Source organism: Suillus subaureus (assembly GCF_016647635.1).
Source record: "Suillus subaureus strain MN1 chromosome Unknown BJ212scaffold_7, whole genome shotgun sequence".
NCBI classification, from domain to species: Eukaryota; Fungi; Basidiomycota; class Agaricomycetes; order Boletales; family Suillaceae; genus Suillus; species Suillus subaureus.
This window is the reverse complement of record NW_024538563.1, coordinates 869,162-894,770: the sequence shown is the minus strand read 5'-3', so window position 1 is coordinate 894,770 and position 25,609 is coordinate 869,162. Positions and strand designations below refer to the sequence as shown.

General features: G+C 48.1%; 11 protein-coding genes across 11 annotated transcripts; 5 read left to right on the top strand and 6 right to left on the bottom strand.

Annotated features, from left to right (window-relative positions):
• Window positions 1–448: 448 nt before the first annotated feature.
• Window positions 449–2,763, top strand: BJ212DRAFT_1478159 (uncharacterized protein; the record flags this gene model as incomplete). Its single annotated transcript, XM_041339667.1, has 6 exons — window positions 449–463; window positions 521–562; window positions 612–684; window positions 731–1,834; window positions 1,886–2,233; window positions 2,288–2,763. 6 exons carry the CDS (start codon window positions 449–451, stop codon window positions 2,761–2,763), a joined length of 2,058 nt encoding a protein of 685 aa, XP_041196127.1.
• Window positions 2,764–3,169: 406 nt separating this feature from the next.
• Window positions 3,170–5,184, bottom strand: BJ212DRAFT_1265645 (fungal-specific actin related protein; the record flags this gene model as incomplete). Its single annotated transcript, XM_041330505.1, has 6 exons — window positions 3,170–3,389; window positions 3,441–3,751; window positions 3,805–4,470; window positions 4,519–4,626; window positions 4,677–4,785; window positions 4,835–5,184. 6 exons carry the CDS (start codon window positions 5,182–5,184, stop codon window positions 3,170–3,172), a joined length of 1,764 nt encoding a protein of 587 aa, XP_041196126.1.
• Window positions 5,185–5,637: 453 nt separating this feature from the next.
• On the bottom strand, window positions 5,638–7,620 carry BJ212DRAFT_1426765 (uncharacterized protein). Its single transcript, XM_041337662.1, has 4 exons — window positions 7,447–7,620; window positions 7,065–7,399; window positions 6,696–7,016; window positions 5,638–6,646 (listed from the first exon to the last, which is right to left on the bottom strand). The coding sequence occupies exons 1-4, from the start codon at window positions 7,609–7,611 to the stop codon at window positions 5,779–5,781; spliced, it is 1,689 nt and encodes a 562-aa protein (XP_041196125.1). The 5' UTR covers window positions 7,612–7,620; the 3' UTR covers window positions 5,638–5,778.
• Window positions 7,621–8,441: 821 nt separating this feature from the next.
• BJ212DRAFT_1265612 (uncharacterized protein) lies at window positions 8,442–9,690 on the top strand (the record flags this gene model as incomplete). The annotated part of the gene is made up of 2 exons (XM_041330502.1): window positions 8,442–8,796; window positions 9,218–9,690. 2 exons carry the CDS (start codon window positions 8,442–8,444, stop codon window positions 9,688–9,690), a joined length of 828 nt encoding a protein of 275 aa, XP_041196124.1.
• A 52-nt stretch (window positions 9,691–9,742) lies between these two features.
• Window positions 9,743–10,572, top strand: BJ212DRAFT_976649 (uncharacterized protein). Its single transcript, XM_041344496.1, has 3 exons — window positions 9,743–9,778; window positions 9,830–10,484; window positions 10,544–10,572. The coding sequence occupies exon 2, from the start codon at window positions 9,831–9,833 to the stop codon at window positions 10,170–10,172; it is 342 nt and encodes a 113-aa protein (XP_041196123.1). The 5' UTR covers window positions 9,743–9,778; window position 9,830; the 3' UTR covers window positions 10,173–10,484; window positions 10,544–10,572.
• Window positions 10,573–10,854: 282 nt separating this feature from the next.
• BJ212DRAFT_1265656 (cytochrome P450) lies at window positions 10,855–13,072 on the bottom strand (the record flags this gene model as incomplete). The annotated part of the gene is made up of 12 exons (XM_041330506.1): window positions 10,855–11,007; window positions 11,058–11,351; window positions 11,403–11,579; window positions 11,631–11,641; window positions 11,695–11,748; window positions 11,783–11,845; window positions 11,897–12,210; window positions 12,260–12,274; window positions 12,329–12,399; window positions 12,453–12,534; window positions 12,590–12,633; window positions 12,683–13,072. 12 exons carry the CDS (start codon window positions 13,070–13,072, stop codon window positions 10,855–10,857), a joined length of 1,668 nt encoding a protein of 555 aa, XP_041196122.1.
• An 841-nt stretch (window positions 13,073–13,913) lies between these two features.
• On the top strand, window positions 13,914–15,930 carry BJ212DRAFT_976815 (uncharacterized protein). The gene is made up of 15 exons (XM_041344497.1): window positions 13,914–14,233; window positions 14,285–14,294; window positions 14,353–14,372; window positions 14,423–14,455; window positions 14,512–14,608; window positions 14,663–14,691; window positions 14,744–14,774; window positions 14,829–14,861; window positions 14,915–14,991; window positions 15,045–15,099; window positions 15,153–15,248; window positions 15,296–15,412; window positions 15,480–15,520; window positions 15,578–15,618; window positions 15,678–15,930. Coding segments are annotated over exons 1-15 (735 nt in total). The 5' UTR covers window positions 13,914–14,179; the 3' UTR covers window positions 15,679–15,930.
• A 606-nt stretch (window positions 15,931–16,536) lies between these two features.
• Window positions 16,537–17,333, bottom strand: BJ212DRAFT_1297501 (uncharacterized protein; the record flags this gene model as incomplete). The annotated part of the gene is made up of 2 exons (XM_041332610.1): window positions 16,537–16,694; window positions 16,757–17,333. 2 exons carry the CDS (start codon window positions 17,331–17,333, stop codon window positions 16,537–16,539), a joined length of 735 nt encoding a protein of 244 aa, XP_041196120.1.
• Window positions 17,334–18,530: 1,197 nt separating this feature from the next.
• On the top strand, window positions 18,531–20,259 carry BJ212DRAFT_1265985 (major facilitator superfamily domain-containing protein; the record flags this gene model as incomplete). Its single annotated transcript, XM_041330530.1, has 5 exons — window positions 18,531–18,773; window positions 18,828–19,123; window positions 19,177–19,336; window positions 19,436–19,967; window positions 20,018–20,259. The coding sequence occupies 5 exons, from the start codon at window positions 18,531–18,533 to the stop codon at window positions 20,257–20,259; spliced, it is 1,473 nt and encodes a 490-aa protein (XP_041196119.1).
• Window positions 20,260–20,957: 698 nt separating this feature from the next.
• BJ212DRAFT_1445491 (uncharacterized protein) lies at window positions 20,958–22,304 on the bottom strand (the record flags this gene model as incomplete). Its single annotated transcript, XM_041338125.1, has 7 exons — window positions 20,958–21,163; window positions 21,199–21,334; window positions 21,387–21,475; window positions 21,528–21,622; window positions 21,678–21,900; window positions 21,941–22,008; window positions 22,030–22,304. 7 exons carry the CDS (start codon window positions 22,302–22,304, stop codon window positions 20,958–20,960), a joined length of 1,092 nt encoding a protein of 363 aa, XP_041196118.1.
• A 2,253-nt stretch (window positions 22,305–24,557) lies between these two features.
• Window positions 24,558–25,582, bottom strand: BJ212DRAFT_976381 (uncharacterized protein). Its single transcript, XM_041344494.1, has one exon. The coding sequence runs from the start codon at window positions 25,455–25,457 to the stop codon at window positions 24,720–24,722; it is 738 nt and encodes a 245-aa protein (XP_041196117.1). The 5' UTR covers window positions 25,458–25,582; the 3' UTR covers window positions 24,558–24,719.
• Window positions 25,583–25,609: the final 27 nt, after the last annotated feature.

Sequence of the window (25,609 nt, the reverse complement as noted above, 5' to 3'; positions counted from 1 at the left end):
AAAGTATTATTATTATGACAACAAGAAGCCTGGCATCCCACTTTCCTTTCTCCACTACCTCATCCTTGGAAAGCTATACTTGCCTAGCTTTCTTCAGAAAGGTGCTCACAACAAGTCACTGACAGCAGACACTCATATACTAGTGTATAGCCACACGTCAAGGTGCATATCCTCATCCAAGCAGCTAGGCACATTCCAGTTGACATATCTTTCTGACAGAGCACCCCAGATATTTTCACCAACGACTGAGCACGACAGCCCACATTTTGAGCTTGACTTTCAAGCCACCTACCACATCATCCAGTGACAGTACACACCTACTGTACGTGCAGTCATTGTCAATTCTATAACCTCAAAAGTGGCATGAATTGCTTATCGCGTTTTGATCGTTCTCTAGGTACCTTGCCTCGAGGCTACTATTTGTCTGTATTTTTACCACGAGGTTTTTATGGCTTTTGTCACGGTGCGTACATGCCACTCACGACTCACTCACCGTCTCTGAATTAACACAAACTTGCAGGGTGGTGCTTCAGCCTACGATCAGGGACCTATATCTCCCGACGTAAGTCGAAGCCTCCAGTTTACGAACCTCCATACTCATGTAGTTACAGTCGTGGAAGCGTGCCGTGTACCGGAGTGCTCCTCAGTATTTCTATGTTGGAGTCCTCACTCCGGAAAAGCAAGGTAAGCTTATACAGTTCGTATTGGATTGTATTCATGTTGGCTTCAGGCGGCAGTTATAGCTACGGCCTCCGTATTTGTCCCATCAAGGACGACAACGCATCCATCTCTACTAATTCAACTTCTTCGAAGGGCTCACATTCGGAGTATGACATCTGGCGAAAATGGGAGGATTGCCTCTGGTTTCAAGACAGCCTTGAGGCCGAATATGCTCTCATGGCAAGAGAGAAAATCACACGTCTAGCCGCAGGCAAAGGAGTGAAAAAGGATGGCATGTATATCCAGAGTGACCAGGCAGCCTCTTTTGATTCACTTCCTCCGGGTCCCGATCCTCACTCCGTCGCCCGTGATATTCACCAGCACATCCTGAAACTGACGAAGAAGGGAACACTATTCCGCGCGAGCCAAGCTACTGTTGACCAACGGTTCGCCGAGTTTCGTGCCATGATAAATGCGTTTTTTCAAGAAGATCTTCCGATGCTCTTGAAAGAGTTGATGGTTACGAGAACCTTCACTGATTTCTTCGGCTATTGGAGACGTGATCATGACCTCGCTATCAAAATACAGAAAAATCAGACCCCTCCCGCTACATCTCGCCATTCTGTGTCTAGTAGCATGCTTTCTACTTATTTTCCTGTTTCATCTCCGGCAGCATCAGACGTTGTACCCTCTTCCACATCTGTGAACGAGTCACACAAGAAGTTTCCCAGACGAGGCTCAGGCACTTCGGACTCGTTGTCATCGGGGATTTCCCTGAAAGACCAGCCAACTGCCCGCCCACGGGTGAATGATCACTCTAGCTTAACGATATCCCTGCCGTCACGTGGCTCGAAATCCACCATATCTTCCTCTTCTTCGTCTTCCTTGAACTCTCCATCTCCCGTCACGTCGCGTCGATCTTCCAACCGTTCGCCAGCGGTTGTCACGCATGAAGCTCCAATCAAATTTGGACATAACCCACAGCATACACCTGTCGGATACGCGTCAGAGCGTCGAGCATCGATACTCCAAGTCCTCCCAGAGGACCAGGAGGTTGAGATTGAAAAGGCTGTATCTGCGGATTACGCGCAGATGCGAAGGGTAAATAGGACTGCTAGGGTCCTTGGCCCCCCTGCTTCTGAATTATATGATGATGCTGAACTTCCTTCGGATGGTACGCCTCCAAATCTTTCATATCTGGTCTCCATTACTGACCTCAAAGCAGCACCATCCTATGCTAGGTGCTCCTGGCGGTCAACCAACTCTGTTTCGCCCTCTCGTGCTGCAGCCTACCTTGCCGAGCTCAATGTTGACTTTACGCTTCCACATCCTCACCCGGAACGTGCGCACCGCCCCCGTGCCTCGATGTGTAGTGTGGCATCATACAGGACTGACGCCTCTGCTGATGCGATCATTCCTCGATCTACTTATACTCAGTCTTCGCCTTCTGCTGGGACCCGACAATATCGTCATTCCGTGCCTTTCCAGGATGAAGAAGAGTGGGTAGAACGCGAACCATGGGCTGATGAATCGGCTTACGGACAGGACGATCTCCTTGACGCCTATTTCAATGGTACGTGTGATATACATACATATTCGACCGGTGTCCTAACTACCCGTGCTACAGACGCGATACCACCGACATCACCTACCGAAGATAGCCTCTTCTCTTCACAGCAGTATGACTCGTACCCAACATCGGCGTACCCCGCGCGACGGGCATCTGTAACCACATCCATATCTAGCGGATCAACGGGATGTAGCGACGGATCAGCCATTTCCATCAAAGCATTGCATGAGAACAATATTATTATGCTTCGCGTTCCGCAGGCCTTGTGCTTCACTGAGGTTCGTCAACGACTTTACGACAAATTTGTACGGCAAGAAGGCGTGCCACTTTCAGAGAGCTTTGTGGTGGCCATCCTCGTTCCCCCTCCAGTCATAGAGAAATCTGGGGGTCGTCATTACGCTGCTTCGTTCTCCTCTATGGCCGATAAGGATAGTGTTGTTCTGCACTTCGTAAAGTCTAACGATGACTGGGACCGGGCGATATCCAAGTATGGAAACAAGGTCCTTCTGCGTGTTATTGGCAGCCACGCCTAGGCTGCTCCGCATGTGTAATGTATTGCTACCCAGGCTTTTTATTGGCATTGTTGATCTTGACATTTTGTAGAAATCATTGGTTTTCACTTCGTTCCAGCGTTCATCATTTTTTTCGTTCCAACACATTCATTATTTCGTTTCAACTGCGATACCTCTTGTCTTTCTTCAACATTCCATCTTCGTTCTACATTGCATTCAGTTGGATTTCTTTGTTACCTTTCGGTTTTGGCTTTAGCCGCGTTTGTACTTTCATAGGATTGTACTCGCGAGCTCATTGGTGGATCAAAGTTGTAGAATGTATCCTTTTATCGCATATCACACAATTATCTACTTCATACCACTGCACATTGCACATTATGACAAGCTCTACCCATCTTTTACAATGAGCAATTATACAATGTTACAATCAAGCACCGACGGCTTGTGGGGAAGGCGGGGGCTTTAGTGCTACAGCAGGAGGTGCGCCCGCGGGCAGCGGTCCTCTAGTCCAGTCTGGTATGACATTTCTTGGAACGTGTTCAGACGTAGGAAGAACCATTACGACATCTTCATCCTGATCGGTTTGCGATGGATCAGACTCATCCCATTTCTCCCGTGCGACTTCGACGCCACCAGTTTTTAGTGCCCTAGAAAAGTGACCGTCAACATATGATAAGACGATACGAGGGAATACTGACCCCGCTAGGGAGCCACCCACCCACGCCATCGTAGCAGGTGTGAAAGCTGGTGCCTTCCCTGCGTTCACATTGGCACGTGCGCTCGACGAGGGTACCGGTGCAGGATTATTGAGGATGGCAAAGTGTGGTACTAGGGGACGCAACGAGGCATATCGATCATATGTAGGTCTAGACCGTGTGGATGATATATTTAGCAGCGCAGTAGCGCGCAGCAGTTCCGTGTGTAAACGGGGGATGAACCCTGGAAGCATGGCTGTTCCCCCTGTGATTAGAATAGAGGACGCCATAGTTTTACGAAGATCAACTGGGACCTTCAAGCACGGTCAATGGTATAATCATAGAATGGGGAAATTAGATAGAAAACCTTGAGTAAAGCATCCAAGATTACTTCTGCGACACTACTTTCGTCGACGTCACCTCCTTCAAACAGCACCTCGGCAGCGCGTTCACGGACCCAGCCTGGGATGATCAGTGTTCCACGCCCGGTACCCGCTTGCTGAGATACAGGGGGGACGACACGCATGTGAAGATCTGTGGCAGTGGAGTGACGTATGTACATATTCGCAAGGACCTGTAGATGGTTTTCATTTCTTGCTTCTCCACCGGTTGTAGGGTGTGTCGGGTGGGATATGATTGAAAACTCGGACTCTGCAGCGCTCTCTTGGCCGAGTGAACCCCGTGAAAACTCTGACTCAGACATGGCGGGGTCGCTTGAGGGTGGAGGCTCATGATCTGAAGGATCATCACCTGCTGGGGAGGATGCGCGGACATCGCTGAGAGAAGATTCTAAAGCATCTGATACGAAACAACAGCGTGTCTTGATGTCCTCGATGACAGCATCTGTTAGTATCTCTTGTGGCACACGGGTAGTGCGATTGGCTGCGGGTACGTTGACAGCCGCACTGAGTGTAGCTGGTGGAGGGAGATAAGAGCCAAATAAGAGGAGGAGTGCACGGATGTGTGATGAAAAGCGAGAGCCTGCGAGCGGTGTTGTTCGCAGTTGGGGAAAGAGAGGACGTGCTGCGAATATCTAAGAGGGTGTGTTAACAGAAAGATAAAATAGGTCCATCCATCTTACAGGTAATGCAGTGGATTCTAGATGGCCACAGTCCAGGACGAGACCTGTTATTCGGCCAACAGATAACAAAGATAACAGATGACTTGATGCGAATGATATTGAGGGGACCTGTCACCTTATGTCTACAAGTTATCATCCCGTGAAAGCTGAGCACATACCTGCAGGTTACTGAAGAGGATGTGAGCTAACATATCCTTGATGTACAACGGCATTAACGGGTGCTCGACTAATATTACCTTTCTGGCCTTGGGTTCTGCAAGAAGTGACCTTCACGATCTATTGGATGCAAGTGCCTGCGATAGTCATGTCCACTTACTCGTGAAAAACAGAACGCATACATCTCTCCAAGTTGATTGCTAACATGTTGTCCTGCTCTGCCTTCTCCGCTGGATCTGTGGCTCGACTCCAGCTCCATAACGAGCCATAATTTTTAGCGTCGGCGTAGAACACGTCTCTTGGCTTGCCTTCTCCACTGAATCCGACTTTCCAGACGCGTGAACCTGGATCGATTACAACACGATCCTCTGTGCCATAGAGAGAGTGACGTCTGGTTGTCGTGTAATGAGGAGATGCTTGAAGAGCATGGGATCCTGCCAGTCGAGTTGTCGTTGGCGTCGCAGGGGTGAAGCCCGTCTTTGTTCTCGGTGTACCTGGGACTGTTGACATTAATATTCAGCCCACTAGTATACGGTAGCGAGCTGCATACAGAGCGAACTTCGAAGGGACAAGCGCTTACTTTTCGCGCACGTGATAAATCGCGTCGCGTCTATATATATTCTCAACTGTTAACTTAACAACATGTGAGCTCACAACGAACACATAGCAAAGTAGCCTCTCTTTCGACATTGCGAGACAGCATTCACTGAGTTGATCAACAGACATCGTCAGGTGAACACTATCGGGAGGCTTTCAAAAAGCCAATATACGGCCGAGCATCGAGAAACTCTGGGAACAGACATTCTTACGGAGAGTGGTGTAGGCTAACAAAACGATCAAGGATATCCCGTTGACTGTTTTCGGCATCTTTTTCTTTTCTTGAACGTTCTTTCAGGAACATGATATCAAGTCTCACATCCTTGGTCGCAACAGTCGGAGTCACGTCCCACGTAAATGTTGCCTCTGGGTATTCGCGCTGTTCTCTGGGGCCCATGGGATTAGAATTTTGGTCGTCCCAGTCAGCCTTTAGTCTACCTTTTGAGATCATACACAAGTAATACCACCTGCCTCGCACCTTACGTTTTGCAGCACAAACTAACACTGCTACCTCCTAAGCCTCGTCCGCTTCCTAACAGGGGTATCCGAAGTCAGTACTTCTGACGAAGCTGACGCCACGCGTTTCTTGGCATCCACGACCCACTCGCTCTTACTAAGCAGCAACACATCAGGCGAAGAGTTTGGGAACAACGTTTTCTCTTCCGCATCCTCCTCTTCGTCCATTGCATTACACAGGCTGTCAGAGGAGAAGTCGAGTGAAGGGACAGACGCGAGAGGAAGCTCGTTATCATCTGTGTCGAGCGGCGTAAGACTTGAACTGCGAGCGGTGGGAGGACTCAAAGATCGCCCAGCAAGACGTGGACTCGAACTCCTGGCATTAGGTATAGGACTCGAGCTCCAAGCTGACGCATTTGACTTGGCGCGGGGAGGCGGTTTCTTCACAGGCGTAGCGGTTACGAGGGTAATCGCTGGCGCTGCGCGGGATTGGGAGGATTGGCATTGTGAATTGGTGCTCCCAATGATGCGCTTAGCTGTTGCAGCAGGCATCTTCGTATCCGCCTGTGACACCGCAGTTGTCGACCGATCTTTCCCTTTCCATGCACGAGACATGCTGATCTGCCGGGTTAGCGCACGCTGAAGTGTCTTGTCCTGCGTCGCGCCTACGCTTGCTGCGCGCTCCTTTTCTTTTTCCTGGGCGAGGGACACGGACAGCGAGCGAGTGCGAACAGGGGCCTTTGCCGTTCCACCAATTTGTGGGCCAGCTGCGGTAGTCGATGATGAATGATGAGAACGAGACCCAGGGACAGACTTCTCTGTAGATGATCCGGGAGAAGGGGGTTCGTCGGAGAAGGGAGAGCTTGGGAAGAGCTTGGAACGGAGTAGGGTACATTGCTCCGGAAGTTTTGATTTGAACCTGTAATTATTAGTATTTGATTGATATCATACATGAAAACATCACCTACAGAGGTTCAACTACATCCTCGCAAAACTTTTGCATCCAGTCACGTTCATTCTTGTTGCGAGTCGTAATTTCAGTGTGAGATGTAGTCATGAGTGATACGAGTTGCCACGTTGAGAGTTTGTCCATGAAGGACTCGAGACGCTCGATAGAGGACGGGATGATCAAGTTTGGTTTTTCTTTCTTCTTCTTCTGCAAACGGCTGTGTTTGGCGGGTGAGATGAAATAAGTACTATCAGTGAGTGGCACTTCGACAGGCGGTAATGGGGTGCATGGTCCAGGAAGAGAGAGCTTGAGGAAGTACAGCAGAATTTGGATCTGAACTCTACAAAGTCGTTATGATGCGCCTAGAAGCAAAATGATAAGCACTTACTCACGCTGCTCCATGCGCTCGAGCCAGCCAGACCTCCACTTGTCTTCTAGCATCGCATTGTCATCTCGGTTGAGGTGTTCGCTACGCTCTGCGCTGGCATCGACTTTCTCGTACCCCAAAGCATACCACATTATACTCTCCTCTGCTTCGCCTGCACCGCCGCCATCGGCGAGAATCTGAGGGAGCTCGTTATGGTACTTGTTCACGGCTGCGCGAAGGGAAAGGAGGAGAGGCTCGATAAAGGCGTGAAGAGGATGTGGCTGGTCCTCCGCGAGATCTAGAGGTCCTTGGATGCGAAGAAGAGAGGGAATAAATACAGAGAGCGGCATAATTGACTATATTGTTATTAGCAAATATATATAACAGTTAGAGCAGGACTTACATGAGGAAGCCAGAGGTAGTGAAGGTAAGTGCGCTGGACGAAGAGGGCTGGGTCATCTGGATCGTGATCTTGCAGCGGGTAGTCTCTGCTCAAACTCTTTTCTTGAGCTGCAGTCCATTTGAGCGACGCTGGCGTATGCAAAGCAAAAGCTTGTCGAAGTGACATTGGTGATCTAAGTCAATGAAATGCGGCGCACGTGACCGCGTTTAGACTTAGGGACTGCTGCGGCAACTGCCGTGACCATTGCTCCCAAACGGTGAGTGCACACCAACTACACTTACTGCTAGTCACTAGTACTGGAACCTTCCAATGCTAGTGCTTATCCTTCAAACAAGCCATGCATATGAGTCGAGCGTGCGCTGATTGCTACATTTATATCCACGCTCACAAAGTCACGGTCAGGCGGTATCGTCAAACTGATATATGCACATCTATTGCAGTCGCGAACACCCTCTTTAAATTTCCGTATATGGGGATATGGGGATGCCGCGATATTAATATCGGTGTGCCCGCGACGATCGCGACAAGGTACTGCTACACTATACCTGCTTGGTGGAAATTTGACAATGTCAAAACTCAGGTTGTACATGCCATGGTCCTTCAGTGGCCATTTTCCGCGTCATATTGCAGACTCGCGTTGTAATACTTTAGCGGTGAATTTTTGTATCATCTCAGAATCCAGAAAGTGGAAGTCTGAAATCTGGAGCACTTTGGAGCTGGAACGGACTGCAAATTAGTCTTCAGTGCTGCAGTCCAAGACACCAAGAACCGAGTGAGTTTATATTAATCATGTGAAGTCCTTCAAGGCGTTGATGCGGAGTCCAGAGCATGTAGCCAGCAAAAAGTAGATTCCTTCCGCAGGCTATTGGAACCGGTACTGAGACATACACACGCTGTCTCCCTCAGAATAGGGTGTGGGATTATACTGCCTTGAGATGACGCCCGCCAGTAAAATACAAATAGTGAGTGTGGCGTATTCACTGTGACATGCAATAATGCGCTTACTAGTACTTTTCTGCGTTTTCCTTTACCTCGTTGGAGCCACCCAAGCTGCACCTACAACAAATGCAACAAATACAACTAGCGACAGTTCTGAAGCCCCATCATTCACGACCAGAACCATATGGTCCATCATCGCCAGCTCCGTTCTCACTCTGTTTGCATGCATCTACAGTGCTATTCACCCCAACATTCCGAGTCCCAGGGACAGCCCCCTTCGTATCCTACGGCGACGACTTGGGATCATGATAATGGCACTAATCGCTCCTGAACTGATCGTCACCTGGGCTACGCGCCAGTGGATCGGCGCCCGTCAGGTTACAAGACAGTTCAAGAAATCAGGATATCCTAGTGTTCGTCTGGAGTCTGAAGGTGAGTCTTGCTTTCGGAAACTCTGCGACTCACGATTCATTATACACGTTCTCAGATCATGGGTCTACCAAAGCAACTGCAGAGCAACATGTTGAAGGTGAGCTCGACATTCTATCTTGCCGCACCCCGAATACATTTCCTCATGACTCGCCTGCTTCTCAAGATAATGATGGCACCCGACTTCTCATAGCGCACCCCAAAGGTGATTCATCATCCGTATTCGTGTTTCTTCGGCAGTTCATTGTAGTACTCCAGTGCCCGCTTCAAGATATAAAGGAACTTGGCATGTTCTTGCGAAGCCATTCAACAAGTTGTTTGACGCCTATGTTTCGGAGCAATCTGAAGGTAAGCCTGATCGTTTCTCAAACATACCGGATATTTGGCTTATGTACATCCTTAGATTATACATGGACTCAAGAACATAGCCTCTTTGTGCTGATGGGTGGTTTCATGCTTTATGTGGATGGGAAACCCTATCACACACTACAGCCTGACGAGGTCCTCAAGCTGATACGTGCCGAGTGTATCGACGCCCCTACCCTAACAGCAAACCAGATCCGCGACAAGAGCAAAGGGAATGTGATATCGAAAGGATTAATCATGCTTCAGGTGGCTTGGTTTGTTATGCAGCTCATCACCCGCGCCATTTATCACCTCGAAACCACCCAGCTCGAAGTGGGGACACTCGCTTTTGCGGTCCTCAATTTTCTCACCTATGCCGTGTGGTGGAACAAGCCTCTCGATGTGCGATGTCCACATCCAGTCTACTGGAAGTCGACAGAATTAAGGCCAGAGGATCACATTTATGAGTATGTATGCGCCTCGACAATTATACCGCTGCTGATTATCTCTGCCTTAGTGTCCCTGAAATAGACGCTCCCGCTGAGTATTGGATCTTTTCTCCAGTCCTCGGCCCAATTGAGGAAGTGATAGGCTTGTCTTACATTCCCACATCTCGAAAGTTCCGAGTTCCAACATTTGATGGCAGCATTGATCTTGAAGATTCGAACAGGATGGTTCTTCAGCTTGCTGCATTGCTAATGGCAACCATATTTGGCGGCATTCATTGTGCGGCTTGGTTTTTTTCCTTCCCCACATACCAAGAACAGATGCTATGGCGCATAAGTGCCGTCGGTATAACTTTCACACCCTGGGTTTGTTTTCTTCCGAAATTCATACCCGATTCATTACTGGGGGTCGTGGGGTTTGTATTTGGCCTGATGTGTATGGTATCTGTCATATTGTACATCGCAGTTCGTGCCGTCCTCTTGGTACTTATGTTCACCACTTTACGCAATCTTCCTTCTGATGCATACAAGGCGGTGTTGTGGACTAATCTAGTGCCGCACTTATAATTCTTGATCACGGTATTTGTGATACACTTCATACTTTTGTAATGATATTCAGATGGCAGCAATATTGTTGCACTTGTGGTGCTATGTAGGTACATGACGCGATCACATGACCTGCAGGTCTGCGAACCGAGTATAGCGCGCGGACGCACTGATTCCCGACTCCACCAACCACTTCAACCTTTCCATTAAGTCGATCACGTTTTGTAAACCATTTATTAAAATTTCAATCCGTTCACCATGGCTTGCCAACTTTGACCCCACACCTGCAAACTTCATAAAATAACATTCCTCCATCATGTCAACCAGCCATCAGTATTTTTGACGATCACATTTAACCAGAAGTTGCACTGACGCGAATTCACCGGGAACAGACTTCGCCAAGAGCGATACACGTAGTTTAAGGAAGTGGGGGAAAATCGCGGCGACGAAGCTGGATCTGGTGCAGCGGGCAACAGAAATGCCTGAAGCGCCTGAGACAGACTGAGAGAAAGAATAGGCCAAAATAGTATCCAGGTGAGATCCTCACTCGAATAGAGCCAAGGGGGGTACCGTTCGAACGAGCGCGAACAAGAAACACCTTGGCATGAACCGGGGGGGAGTCTAGTGATAAGTACTGTGCGAAAGCTGATAAAGTACTTCTATTTTGTTTGATGGTGCCGCCATTGTAGTGCAGCGCAACTATTCATTCATACCGACGAATTCTCAAAGGCACCCCAATACCATCCTCTCCAACAACCCGCGGACGTGGTAAAATCCCCCTCACAATTTCGACTGGAGTATCAGGTCCATCCCGCATCTCAAACACGAAGTTCTTCACCAGAACCGATAAAACCGTCTGTATAGCACTGTGAATAACGTCGAAACTGGCTGGTTCAAACCACTCACCTTGAATTCCGTGAGCGCAAAATCTTTGCCAAGACACGTCCTTGGGCCGTCGACGAATGTCAGCAGATGCCTATGACCTTGGACTTCCTTGGCCTTCTCACTGATGCCGTCTTCAGTCAGCCAACGATCAGGTTTGAATTCCTTTGCATCAGGTCCCCAGATGGCTGAAGAGCGATTGATCGCCGCGCTTGATACTGTGATCGATGTCCCTTTCGCTATAGATATACTGTCCGTCATTTCCCCAGACTTCGTGCGCACAGGTTCGCTCAAGGGAATAACATCATCTGCTGCCGCCTATAGACCTATTGTCAGAGTATTTATTCGCACGTAGACAAGTATACTCACAAGACGATTGAACTCGTTCACCGGAGGATGAAGTCGTAAAACTTCATGGACAACCGCATCCAAGTATAGGAGATTAGCCTTTAATTGGTCATATGTCGGATCAGCGCCAAACGCAAGCAGTTCCTCTCTGAGGCTGGTTTGGACATCGGGATGTCGCGATAGCTCGATCAGCGCCCACTGATCATCACATTAGTAGCGTGCACAGACGTTATCGCACAGTAGGCTTACCGTAAGACTGACTATCGATGAAAAGTCGGCCAACATGACAGCAACGGACAAGAAATTGACTCACTAGAGGTCGTCTCATAACCAGCAAGAAGCAAGACCTTCATCTGCAGAATGTCAGCTCGCAAATTATGGTTGTGATATATTGTCTCCACGGATCTGAGCTACCACTTCCTCCTTCGACATATGAAGCTCGGCATCCTGGCCTTCGGATTTAACTGATCGTCGCGTTAATCAAGAGACTACGATGAATTTCTCGGAGAGCGTACCCAACAATCCAATGATGGACTTCTCCTCGTCTCCCCCGCTCATATTCATATCCTTCTCCCGGCGGCTGCGAGTCAATAAGTCGTTGGATATTTCTCCCATGATGACGCCAAAATTCTTGAACATATTCATCCGCTTGGTGGGGATTTTGGTAATGATAGGAAACGCTGACGCAAACAGAATAAAAACTCTGTTCACTGCTGAAGATTGTTGGTTGGCTCTAAAAGTACTATCAAACATTTCAGTCACGCTGGTGCGCTTTCCATCGAGCGAGCCAAAATCATGGGAGAAACCAGCAATGCCAACCGTATCCAGACTGATATTGTATCAGTTCGGGGGCATCAATGGCAGAATATTTTGCGTACGATACATGATTCATCCTTTGAGTCATTTCGATTAGGAATGCCCCTTGCAAAGCCAGGGGAGCTACGCACCAGTTCTGCACCTCAATGACAGCGTCGCCATCTTTGCTCGATTCTATAGCAGTATCCCATGCACCTTTGACCTGTAAAGTATCAAGATCACAGATCCTACATTCTCTACATCGCAAATCCTTACCTTGTAAGCTGAGTCATAAAAGACTGATGTGAGTTTCCGAATCGCTGCATTACTGAAAGCTGGGGTGAGAGCCTTCCGCTGCCTAATTCGCAGGTAGTAGATAAGTCGCTTGCCCAAGGACAAGAGCTGAACAGTACCTCCTGTGGTCTTCACCCTGAGACCATAATAACCCTCGGCCCATCTGACAAGAGATATCAGACAGACAAGGTAAGATTATGACGTTAACATACTGATGTCTCCAGGAGCGCCAACGAAAGGGGCGTCTGCACATATGTCCATGTCTCTCGAGCGTAGAAATGTGCTATAGCTCTTGGGTCACACAGCACGATTCTAGTCTGTCCGAGGACGCTTGGAATCATATACGCTACTCCATATTCTGTCGCCCAACGTTCATACATTCGACCTCTATCTTGAGATAAGGCGAGGTCGTACGAAACGCCATATATGATGCTGGTACGAGGCGGACCCCGCAGTTGAGTCGTCTTCAATCGCCAGCGAAGCGCCCTCAGGACTTTGACGAAAGCCCATAATGCAACAAATGAATAAGCGACATTGAATGCGCCAACCGAACGTACGTTCGCCCAGAGACCCAATGGAGAGGGTGCAGAGATGATCTTCATTATTGTCTTTGATTCGAGCGTGTATTGGAGCTTATATCCGTTTCTGTGACAGCGGGATGACTACGAAGTTCAACGGCTTTGTGCAGGCACAGAACTGTCGACTGCGGGAGTGACCCGGTGCCGTCAGCAAGAATTATTCATAGAAGCCGATACCTGTCACGGTATGTGAACTGAAATTGTTGAACACTATACATCGTATTCCTCCTTGCAATTGGCACAAACATTCCATCTCGGAACAGCCTTTCTCTTCCTGTCGCTGACCACCATGGCTTCCTTCACCAGTGCGCTTCTAAACGCTGGTATATTGTCGGCCAGCCTGATTACTATCTTCCGAAGGCGTGCTTCAGTCATGCTGTCGACTGCATTTTCGAGCTCTTCGCGGGACACTGTGCCCCCTTCATCGTCTGAGATGGGTAGGTTGGTTAAATCTATGACTTCCATGAACGTCGAGGCGAAATAGTGCGGTTCTAATTGCTAAGTACTTAACTTACGTATATCGGTCGCGGTTATCCTACTTACCCCGTCACAGATAGATGTCAGGTCACGCTTTTGTTACTGTAGTCTCTTCATCATTCGAGTGTATCTATGGAATGGAGTTAATAGCGGAATGAAGGTGAACCGGCTCTAAACGTTCCAGTTGCTGTCTACCCATGTGCTGGTTCACACGTGGATGCGGTTGTTAAACGAGTAACATGCACAGACTTGCTCATCAACGTGGTTCCCCGGGTAGCTTGCTATCTTGGAGCCCGCGCTTCTGGTGGCAAGCGCCCAGATCATTAAACGGTAGGGATTTCATATAGCGTCTAGTACGTTCTGACCTTTGTCGGCAGAGTCAAATTAATCAATACAGAACGTAGCCTGCGGCACCCTGGAGCTTCAACGTCACGTAGCCGCCCATTTTACAAGTTGCGCCATTTGTACATCGTGATAGTGACTCGCAAGCATGTTGATGGTATCTTGGTTATATCAGATGTCGCCAAGGCTCGTGTATGGTTTTTAAAATCTTGCCAAAAAGCTGTACCAAGTTTTCAATATAAAAATGCACGAGTTAATTGTGGCAACTGAGGAGTACATCCACTTTCACGAATTGAAGACGCGTGCCTCGCAATGAGCTCCACTGAGAATGTACTCGAGCTTGGATGGGTACTCTGGGGTCTTAACGTGAGTAGCAGCAATACCTGACTTGTGTCCAGTTACTCATGATCTCCCAAGTACGCCAATGGTCTGCGTCCTCTTGAAAGTTGTGCTGACTATAAAATATACTGACAATCGTGTCGCAGTGGCTGTAACTACGTCCTGGGTAAGGTTGCATGAATCTCATAATTAAACGGCTAATCTATATCATCGCAGACATATAACTCTTTCCTCACCTTGGCCGATGAGGTGCTTTTAGCTATACTTGTTCAAACACTACACAGGCTTAATGTTAACCACACCAGGTGGCATTTTTGACGCAGTCACAGTGGAGATTACCGAAGCTGCTTTATATTGTCTGCCGATATCTTACCTGCGGTTACTTGACATTGGAAATGCTCGGTAAGCATCCTAGATAATAATGATATTAGTTATTCGGATTCAGGACACTCACAGTGGCATTCCAACCCATGATGTCAATTCACGTGAGTCCTGAAACGACGGTAAGACTGTACCTCGACTGAAGTGTTGTGATAGACGTGTCAAGTGATATACTCCATAAACACATGTACGTTCCCTCGTTCATTGAAGCAAAATCATTCACAGTAGACATTTATCACAGATTTGGGAAGTTTCATTGTAGTGTGTGCCGAAGGTTTGCCGTTCTGACATACCACATGGGCAGACTCATTGATTACAACTTGCAAGGTGTATTCTTGCTCCGTGTTTGTGCAATATGGGGATTTGGGAGGAAGATGGTGGTTCTGTTCTCAATGAGCGGGCTGGTCAGTAGCAGCCTCCAAGTTTACTAGAATCCGTGCATATCAGGTGGATTTAGATGTACGTTATTGCTGCCACCGTGGTGCTCTCGATCATCCGATCCCCCCCTACAAGTATGTTCTCTATACATTCAGAAAGGACTTCTTGGACTAAAACACTGTTACAGCTACTAAGTCACCCATCCCTGTCACGAGTTGTCTTGAAACTGGCAGTGACAGAACTATCATAATCCTCTACGTGATTCTAGTTGCGGCGGAGATCCGTGAGTACATCGTCATTTTTTTTCTATGGTAATTGACGGTCCACCAGAAATATGGGCGTTCGCACTGTACAAGTTCGCTGCGAGCTACTCGCGTAGGGGTGGTCGTAATCACCTGTTGGAACAGCTGATCCATCACAATATGATTTACCTAACTTGCGGACTTGGTGAGTCGCCTTCAGATTGTCCGGTCGTAGAGAAGTGCGCAGGGAATTTTTCTAATTTATGGCCCAGTCTTCTCCTTCAGTGTTATATTGACAACAGCCCGTCTCAACGTCAGTGCACGAAATTTGGATAAAACCACGTGTATTGACCACAAGTAAACCTGACAGGTGTTTTACGGCTTCATGATTGTGAGGTTCTTACGCAACTGGCAAGTCACTGTTCATGCCTTTCTTGTGACAAAGATGTATCGTGAACTCTGGAGAGCAGATCAGCGACGTGCTTTGCTAGAACCTGTTTCCTTCTCGCTTGCAACCTTTCATGCTGCGCCTGGAGTGTCAAGTCAGGAGTAAAGTTCTGGCTTTCACCCCTTTTTTCTCTCCATATTGTTGAGCAAACGAAGTTGTATACCTTTTATTCGTCACCGGCTACGTATCGAACGTTTTGGTATAAATTTATCTACTGCGGACAAGTAATGTCAGTTCTGGAAACGGCCCATATCTGAGGTTTGAGCTGGCGACCTCAAGCTACCCTGGTCGATCAGATCTATAATTTGGGGATAAAGTTTCTCGAATAACAGACTGAGAAAAGGAAAGTTGAACGTTTAGGGACTGCCCCATTTGATACCGCCTTTATTCAGCCTTAAGTGCCTTCGGATCTGAGGTGGTTCTGTATCCTATGGATGTTATAATGGAACTGCGACATGCACGATAAATAGCTACTAAGAGGAGGAAAATAAAACGTAAAATAGATAAGCACGCATTCAAGCGCTGTCATCTTCTCACCACGGTGATCTCCTTTGCATAATGCCTCATCCAGCTGAGAAGGCCCTGAAATCACGAGAATTACATATGAAATGTAAGGGCCAGCGCCCTGCCTTACGGGTAGGAGTCACATTTTCAGGCATAGGGTCAACCCCAACGGACGATAATGGATTCGAAAAACAGGCTACGCAAGATGCTGTAAAGTAGCGAATTAGCTATAGTTTTAAATCTTAATGTTTGAACTTTGCGCACGTACTTAGCTAGGACTGATATCGTCTCGTTTGCAAAGACCCGTTCAATTCCGCTCGACAACGTGCGAACATGAAGTAGTATGATGCTTCAAGGCTCAAAGATGAACAGTCGCTTCAAGACAACCGCGGCAGCCCAATGTCTCCGGCAGGTATATGGTAGCCAGTCTCGCACCCCTCCGGGTTGCTTTCGTTACAGCACCTCCAGATGAAGTCCTCAGGGTACGACCGGGGATCGCGTTGTTTGTGCCGTTCAACATCTTTTTGGAGAAACCCTATGGACAAAGGAAATCATAATTAAGACGAAAATTTTCTTCAGTATGAATCTCAGACTTACCAGGATGATAGCAACATTCGAACGGCCCGCGCACCGCGTTCACATCGAATTTTTTCCCGCAATTCACGCAAATATCCCAGCGCGCGCACGATGCGACATCCACGCTTACCTCAGATTCGATCTCAGGGACATCCTCCATATTGATGTTCCAATTAATCACCGAGCAGGCGGACTTCCAGCTGGGGCAACTTCCAGACTCCGTTGACACACTCTCTAGGCTGAATGAAGCCCCGCTTGAGTCTGCATCAGACTTCCTGTCAATGTTTAGGACCTCCGAAACCCCCTTTGACAATGCCTTCAAGGAGGCGAGCGATTGGATAAGAGACCGTTGTAGTTCAGGTATCTCGTCAGCGAGTTGAACGACGAGAGCGCGCAATTGCTCGGGAGATGCTGTTTCAATTGAAGAGAGCAGGTGCTCACGGAATTCTGGGTCTTCGACCGTCAACAGACTGTGCTCCACCTCTGTCACGTCAAAGTCTATCGGTGAACTGTCAAGAACAGATTCCGGGAAGTCTAGGGAGCGTGGGCGAGGCCAGGAGGTAGTGAAGAAGCGTGACAGGCTCACAAAAGCCGACATCAAGATACGGACCTAAGTACCTTCCAGCTGGAAGACGATATAGAAACGTGGTAAACCAACCTGAAGCTTCAAACTTCCTACTCCGAGTTGAAAGTTAAAGCTGTGCTGCAAATTTCGCTTGCGCCATTTATTACGTGTCGGACTTCAACTTGAATGATATCTCCTTCGATTGCGAGGAAAAGCATTATTATTTCGCGTTTCTGGTGTGGTTTTCTTTAATGAAATTCAACTAGGGGGAGCTCCAAGGAGCTCGACTTGAAGATTACGAATGATCCAGCAGTACGTATCCCGGAAACTCCCGACTCAGATGACTCTATGCCGCCGCCGTACCAGGTTGATTTAGATTCTACAGGTGACCATGAGTCTAGCCCCAGCTAAGTATACATTGTCAGTTCCAAGTGAGTCTACAGTCCATCTGCAACCCTCGTGATAAGGCTCAGCGCTCAGGTCTAACGTGACGCCAGATGGCTACCAATAGCTTTCGATATAAACTTACCCTGTCCACTGTTGTGCAATCTCCCCGCGATCACTTGGTAAGGGTTTTGCCGCGCCTCCCTTTGCTACGTGAACACATGAATGCAATTCCGTTTGGTTTATGGAAGCATGGCTCATCGGGGTTGATGTCAAGTCTCTTATACTACTCGGTTTCTAATCTGCTCAATCACAACGTCATTATCACTGATACTGAGCAGGTGGAATGGACCCCTCCCTCGGCTCCTTATCAATAGCCGCGACACTGTTACTGGACTCATTATGCGACGTACTTGTTCAGCGTTTACGTATGCCCTATGGACCCCTGTATGGTATTTGTAGGATTTTATGTCAATGTGGCTAGTTTCTTATTCAGTTCTGACAACCTCTTTTCCGATTGCAGTACCACTTCGCGACCGCGGGTAAGTAATACGTATCGTCATTCAAATTAGGCGTTGTGATATTTTGAGTAACCAACGGGAGTAGTGAGTGACAAGTGTCTGTGAACACTGACATCCATTGTCAAAAAGTGCCGCAGTTTGATCATGGGCTGCTTAGTCCCCTGATGTGGATAGCATCTGGCAGGGTTTCCGCTTCAGTCCGTGTCATCTGGTATGCTTGGTAGGGTCTGAAGCACTCACATGATTGTTTTGTACGTATCGGTACAAGTTCATAAATTGCACGACTGATAGCTTTCGATAAGCCCACCCACTTAGCTGCACCCAAATGGCCGAAATCCATCGATCCTCACAAACTTCCGAAGAAAAACAATTAGGCGAGGAAGGGCTCATTGAAGCAACGCCCTTACCGACACCTCTTCCAAAAAAACAGTTAGCAATCCTTCTCCTTGTCCAGATGCCTGAGCAGCTGGCGGCCTCTGTGATATATCCCTTTGTGAACCAGCTAGTCAGGTCAACAGGTATCACAGGCGGAGATGAGCGTAAGACAGGCTACTATGCAGGCTTGATTGTCTGTTGTTTCTCACCGGACACTGGCCCATCGCTGACGAAATTATGTTACTAGGAATCCTTGTATTATGCAGTCGAGGCTGTCACGATTTTGCAATGGGGTCGCGTGTCTGACCACATTGGAAGGAAGCCAGTGATTCTCATTGGGCTTTTCGGGATTACATTGTCTATCGTCTCCTTTGGATTTTCGAATAGATTCTGGATGATCATCCTCAGCCGTTGTGCACAAGGTGCTCTCAATGGCAATATCGGCGTAGTCAAAAGCGTCATGACCGAGATCACTGACGCCTCCAATATGGCGCAAGCATTCGCATGGCTACCGTTGGCATGGTCCACTGGTTATGCCCTAGGGTTTGTTTAATTGTTGACCATCATGTACGCCGTGAATTGATCGAGTTCTCAAGATTCCTCATTGGAGGGGTTCTCTCAGACCCAGCAGCTAAATGGCCAAATTCCGTCGGGCGCTATCCCTTGTTCCATCGGTATCCTTATTTTTTGCCCTGCATCGTTGCCGCCAGCGTATCGATATCCTCCTGGTTTATCACCTTACTATTTCTTAAAGAAGTGCAGTGATTCGGTTATCGTATCACGTGCAGTGCTCACGGAAAGATTTCTTCAGTCGGTACGAGGCACTGCCTCCAGAAATGGATCCGTGAGCCATAGTGGCGACGCCAAAAAGTTGGTCATGCAGCTGCTACGATCCACGACAAGCCTGCAGACGCCCAGGTCGACGGACTACCTCGCATGCTGGATGAAGCAGAGATCGCCAGCCCAGTTTCCACTTCCGTTGAGTCTACGAGGACCGATTTTCGCTCCATTCTCATCCCAGGCGTCATAATACCAGTCTTGCACTATGGTTTACTGAGCTTCGTTGACCAGTGCATGCTGGTACTAATACCGCTCATGTATTCGACATCACGTTCACTCGGAGGGCTTGGGTTTAGTAGCAACACTATTGGATTGGTGATGACGGTCTGGACTATGTTGAACGGCACGATACAGGTTTATACGTTCCCGCGATTGCTGCGACGATTTGGACCAAAGAGGTTGTATATCACAAGTTTCACCTTCTTCCTCATAACATTTTCCACTTACCCGTTAATGAATTATATGGCTAAGCGCAATATGGAAGTAGGGATGTGGTTGATTCTTTGCGTTCAACTCGCTGCATACATCGTTGCGTACAATACCTATAGTGAGTTGCCTCCCCCTCAAACCTGCATTCTTGATAATAACTATCGTTAGGCTGTATTATATTATATGTCAACAATGGGGCACCGAGCAGGGAATTGCTGGGAGCGACAAATGGCCTAGCACAGACGCTAGGTTCCATGATGCGTGCTATTGGACCAATAGCGGTTTCTTCACTGTTCGCTCTGTCATTGGAGAACAATCTCCTAGGCGGAACAGCCGTATACTGGATAATGTGCATGATTGTCATATTGGTGCTCTGTTTCTCGACATATCTGCCAAAAAGCCTTACTTAGACACTCTTAGACATCGTCATGGCACGAGTGGGAATTTGTGATTAGAAATTACTTCCTAGATTTTTCAGCAGTCTGTAAATGTTACGTACAGAATGTATCCAGAAGCGACCGCACAAGGTTTACTTAGACTACTATCAGTTGGATGTAAATTTAAACACCCGTGGTATATCCAATATCGTAAGTATATTCAGCGAGTGAGCATCAACGTGAATGATTTATTGGGGCATTATTTGTTCTTGTTGAATTCAGAGGTTGCTGACTAATGAAAATTACCTTTGCTTCCGCTAAGCACAAGATGTTGACGTGACACGTTCGTACAATGCAGCAAACTGCAGCGAAATCGGCAAAGTTCAAACCTCTCACCCACCTCACCCATTTCAAACAAAGTTGGGAACACGGGGAGATAGATTTTCTTTGCAATGCGCGAACGCCATTGCAAGCAAAATGTTTGAACTTTGAACTGGTGGAAGCAGCCGCACTCCCAGGTCCGGGTCTCAAACCAGATACCACGTGTTTCTCTTGGCAAGTCTTTTGTTCCATGCCATCTGTCATGAATCTGTCACGAATGGCGTTGAAACAGGGTTGCACTTATCGAGTCTGTGTGCATTATTTTTATCACACCACACGAAGACCACGAGGGCTCAAATTTCAAATCCGATATCGTTGACGACTTATCTCGCATCTACTCATCGATTTCGCTAGATAGCTTGAATGAAAAGCTGGTAAGGCTCCGAATTTCCCCCACGAGCCTTACCACTGCGACGTTCCGCCTTACGAGCGCGTCTCTCCTGGCGTCTCTCAGTCTTAGCCTCTCTTCTCGCGGCCCGACGCTCTCTTTTATCAAACTTGTACGATGCAGACGGCCCATATCCATGCCTACGGTGACTCTTGTCGTCCTCAGAGTCTGACGAGGAAGACGAAGACGAGACGACGAGCTACTTGAGGCTCGACGACGGAGGCCATTTGCCATCTGGAGCTGACCATACTCAGAAGGCGGGGCCGCACCCTCACGGCCGCTCAAGCGCTCGGACCCTTGGCAGAGAACAGCTTCCATTTTGCGAGGTCCGAAGAAGTACTGAAAAATAATAATAAATAATCTGATGATGTTTTGTAGAACTTCTACTGACGTAGTTCCAGTGATCAACGACGTCTCCCGCCGCGTTGCGATTCTTCGCTTTCATTCGTTTCTCGATGCCTCTAGTCAGGAACAAACCGCCTAGGAGAGTAGATATGGGATCATTTCCTGCATGGCTTGTTGTGCTACATACCGACAAAACCGAGGCCTGTCACCATTGGTATGACATTCGATTTGATGCGTTGTCCTCCAGATAATGAAGCCGCTTTCTTAACGTCTGCCAGGAATCTGAAGACCTCATAGATCAACCTAAATGGGACGGCCTCATAAAAAGTCTACGGACCGTTTCCAATCCTCCTCCAAGATATCATGCGTCGCAAATGGGTGAACACATGGTTGACATGGGGGAGGCACCTCAGGGAAGCCTTTGCTCAGGTCCGTTCCGTTTGAGATGAGACACATGGGAGGGAACTGGTCGTGAGGCAGATGCTGAGGCGGTTGACGCTGCCACATTGGCGGAGGGCCCGTGTTACCAAAGAATGAAGCTAGGGATAACCCTTTACTCTCTTCATTGAGGGAAGGTGCACGATCTTGTGGCACAGGCACCTGGAGTCTGGCTGTATGGGCTCAGACTGTTGTTTGGCTGGTATAAAGGATAATTTGATGGTCCTGCCCTGTCATGGTCATGGGGGTACCTGCCTCCTGGGGAAGCCACTTGGTATGCTGGGTACTCCGTGCCTTTTTGGTCGTAACGACCAGCTGGTGGGGATTGATCTCCCTGAGGATATCCTGGAGGATGCTGGGATGCTGAACCCGGAGGCGCATGGTGCGTTTGCGGCTGAGGGTTGTACCCTTGGTACGTACTGTTGCGCGGAGCATAAGGTGACTCCTGGGTGTATGCAGGGGGTGGGCCCAAAGGTACCTGATATTGATTCTGTTGCTGCTGAGGAGCTGGGACGGGGGGCTGCATATGGCTTGCATACGGATTGTTGGATTTTTCAGTCAGGGTATTGAGTCATGGTTGGTATGCAGAAATAATGTGGGGCTTTGATCAACTATATAATCGCCCCATAGAACGCGCGTGTTGGTTTTATACGTACGATCCATGGACCACTTACGGCTTCTGCGCCACACCGCAGTGGGGCTAATTACCTTTATGGCAATACAATGGCAGTGCGTTGGAAACACCTGTTCAGGCTGTCCTTTATTCACTGATCCGACTTATAAGGAAATAGTCTCGACTGCGGAACGAAGCGTGCTCGGCAAGCTGCAGCGCCGTCACAGCACATCGATAAGATTTTACACCGTGACAACTCACCGACAATCGTTTACCTTTGAAGTGTGCCAGCAGCAACTGCCATTTCCGCAGCTCGGCGTGACATGTGTGCGAAGAATCAAGCTCACAAGAGTACTACATCACTAATGCATTCGTTTCAGTCTCATGACTCGGACTGTAATCCATGATATCGCCTACCGTCCCACGTATCTCACGGCCTCTGACATCTTAGATCTCAATCCTCTCATTCAGATGTTGTCGAAGTGTATCACAATGCTGTTTTTCACGAGCAGCACAGCCGGCTACTAGATAAGGCTCTCTAGCTCTACCGACAGGCATTTTGTCCTTGATCTGAACGTGACGGAGGCGCACTAAGTAGAAATCCAGGCTGCCGGTTAGAAGTGGAGCATGTCAAAATCACAGGGTAGCGCCGTTGAGCTTAGGTAGTGTGATCGCTAACCGAGTGGGCTACCACTAACCGTAACCAGTCATCGTATCAGCCAGTCCGCGTACTTAGACAAGCTCCAAGTTTTCATGGACAGTAGTCAAATTTAGAAATCTATGACATGACTTGAATCGTAATGGCGCCTACGCACCTAGTCACCGACTCCATTTTTTTAAAATCTTCAGTCAGACTCGAGCCAATTTTATACTGTTAGACGCCCGCGATTTTTCACCCACCGTTGAAAGCCAAAATCTTGTAAACATAATGAGTTTGAATCCATTCAGATGACGAAGTGGCACCAGGTGTAAGTTGAATAAATTAATTGAACAAATGACATGGAGATGGGCTCACAGACAACAGGTTTGCCGTCCGGCGTAAACTCCAGGGCACAAGTGCCGCCACGCACGAGGTAGGAAAGGTGGTAGAGATTCTCGACAGACTGACCAAAACTGTCAGGATTTGCCACCAGATAAAAAAATGTTAATAAGGCCAGAAGCCAGAAGAATGCACGCAAGCCAAAGACAGAGTGAGTCTGACAATCAGGGAAACGATGTAATCTCCCACCTTTAGCTTGCAAGTCATTCTCGGTCGCATTGGAAGAACCAACGACCGAAGGAGTGTCCATCGACGAGGTTCCAGCGAGACTAGAAGAATTGAAAGTAGATCAAGTCATATCGTTCTAATGTGTGTAGTTCGCGTGCGCTCCTGTTTTATGCCGATGCCAAGACGGAACAAAAAAATATTCGCTTTCGATTGCAAGACCCGGGTACCGGATAGAGATATCAACAGAGAGCCCAACGCGAAGCTCTAGAACACCCCATGACGGAAAGCTCAAGACACCATGCAGGAATGGCCCACCGAGGTATGCATAACGGAAAAAATGGGGCTCGGCGAGAACTGAATGACAGACGGAAAGACAACTTGACGAGCCTCTAGCAAGTAAAGTGTCAAATGATCGCAACCGAAAAGGCCCGAACACGGAAGTAGCTGACAGAGGTTTCTGGAGACGGAAAACCGATCGCGTTCGACAAGAGCCATCCTCCATTTAACGTTGGGAATCGCGGTCGTAGGGACAATCAGGGAAGGCGGCCGTTTGTTTCGCTCGAAAACTAAACGAAAGTGGTGAGTTTGTAAATTGGAATCTGGTCTATCGATTTGGAAATGGCTGGAAAATATCAATTGAAATCCGGCTAAACTTAGTAGTGATCCTCATCGTGGGGACAACATATTGCAATAAAACATGAAGTAGATTGTAGCGTAACGTATGGTTGGAAGCAAGATGGCAAAATTTGCTCCTATGGACGTAATCAATGAAACGACATTAAACATCAGGGGAATGGTATGCATGAGTAAGCAGAAAAAAATGAGAATATTGCGTGTGCACGAGTCTCCTATCACGATGAGTAAATTCGTGAAATTTGGATGATTCGGTGGATGTCGTATGGAGTAATAGATATTGGTGATAGATTGTCGCGTCTAAGATCGAGTAAGCGTTTGAAATTCGATGGAAATAATAAAACACGTACCGGAGTGCCGATAGCTATGTCCCCAGCCAGGACCTCAAGAACCCAAGAAAAAGCGTATACCAATTCAAAACTGATGTCAAATGCGTCACAAAGTTCAGTCAACAAAGAATTATCACCTACGTCGACCGGCGACTATCCTCAAAACCTTGCCAATAGACGAGCGTTGTATATTACCTCGATCTGGCGGATTCCCTGGCCGCAGCTGATAGGACGATATTCAGTAAGCAAACGTGCCCCTGACGATGTATGCGAGTGAAGACCGACGTCAAGTTTATTATGGCCACCATTAGGCCCAGGACCAGAGGCTGGCGCACCCGCAGCCGGTACTTCTGGCGTATGACCGCCACACGTTATCAACCCATTTTGATTGGTTGTTTCTTCGCTTGGATTCATCCTAGAGCCAGAAGCACATATGGCATGTGCTGAAGGCTGACGACGGCGCACAGTGATTTCCGAGTCGGACACGGGGTAGGCGTCTACCTCGGTAAACCCCACACTGCCGGGAGAAAGCTTCCGGCCGCGTGTTTGGGTGTCGCTGAGGTCGCTCTGTTGACTTTCTGCAGAAGCCTGGCGCTGGAGGCTAAGACTCCAGAAACTCCGTTTATTCGCCAGGCTAGGTGGAACGGGTGGTTCTCGCGCAGCCACAGACCGTAACTTCGGATGGGTTCTGACTTTTTTGGGGGGAGGGGCAGTGAGAGGAAAAGATTTTGCGACTTGTGCAGGCCACGAAGGCCAGATAGAATTGGGTGGAGATGTGATTGTAATTGACGAGGAAAGTGGTAAAAACGGATCGCTTGATGTACCTTGGGTGGGAGGGAAGGGGTATTCATAACGTTGTGTCCCAAAATCAAAGGGAGTCCCAGTAACCTGAAGCATCCCAGACAAATGTTAGGATCGTGCAGTTCTTCGAGAACATATGTATTAATCGAGAACAACGAGAACAGGGTTTAGGTGATTATGACCGCCACTCCACTGCACGTGTCTTGGATCAATCATAGTAGAAACTTACCTCCCCGGAGGAGCTAGAC

What these genes read in the sequence shown, in the direction of transcription:
- BJ212DRAFT_1426765 (XM_041337662.1), bottom strand. Translation starts at nt 7,611, where the DNA reads ATGTCACTTCGACAAGCTTTTGCTTTGCATACGCCAGCGTCGCTCAAA. An exon ending in ACTACCTCTGGCTTCCTCAT is followed by an intron (nt 7,400 to 7,446) that starts GTAAGTCCTGCT and finishes ATAACAATATAG; the next exon opens with TCAATTATGCCGCTCTCTGT. An exon ending in GAGGATGTAGTTGAACCTCT is followed by an intron (nt 6,647 to 6,695) that starts GTAGGTGATGTT and finishes TAATAATTACAG; the next exon opens with GTTCAAATCAAAACTTCCGG.
- BJ212DRAFT_976649 (XM_041344496.1), top strand. Translation starts at nt 9,831, where the DNA reads ATGGTTCTTCAGCTTGCTGCATTGCTAATGGCAACCATATTTGGCGGC.
- BJ212DRAFT_976815 (XM_041344497.1), top strand. Translation starts at nt 14,180, where the DNA reads ATGAGCTCCACTGAGAATGTACTCGAGCTTGGATGGGTACTCTGGGGT. An exon ending in GATATACTCCATAAACACAT is followed by an intron (nt 14,775 to 14,828) that starts GTACGTTCCCTC and finishes CATTTATCACAG; the next exon opens with ATTTGGGAAGTTTCATTGTA. An exon ending in CATTGTAGTGTGTGCCGAAG is followed by an intron (nt 14,862 to 14,914) that starts GTTTGCCGTTCT and finishes ACAACTTGCAAG; the next exon opens with GTGTATTCTTGCTCCGTGTT.
- BJ212DRAFT_976381 (XM_041344494.1), bottom strand. Translation starts at nt 25,457, where the DNA reads ATGCTTCAGGTTACTGGGACTCCCTTTGATTTTGGGACACAACGTTAT.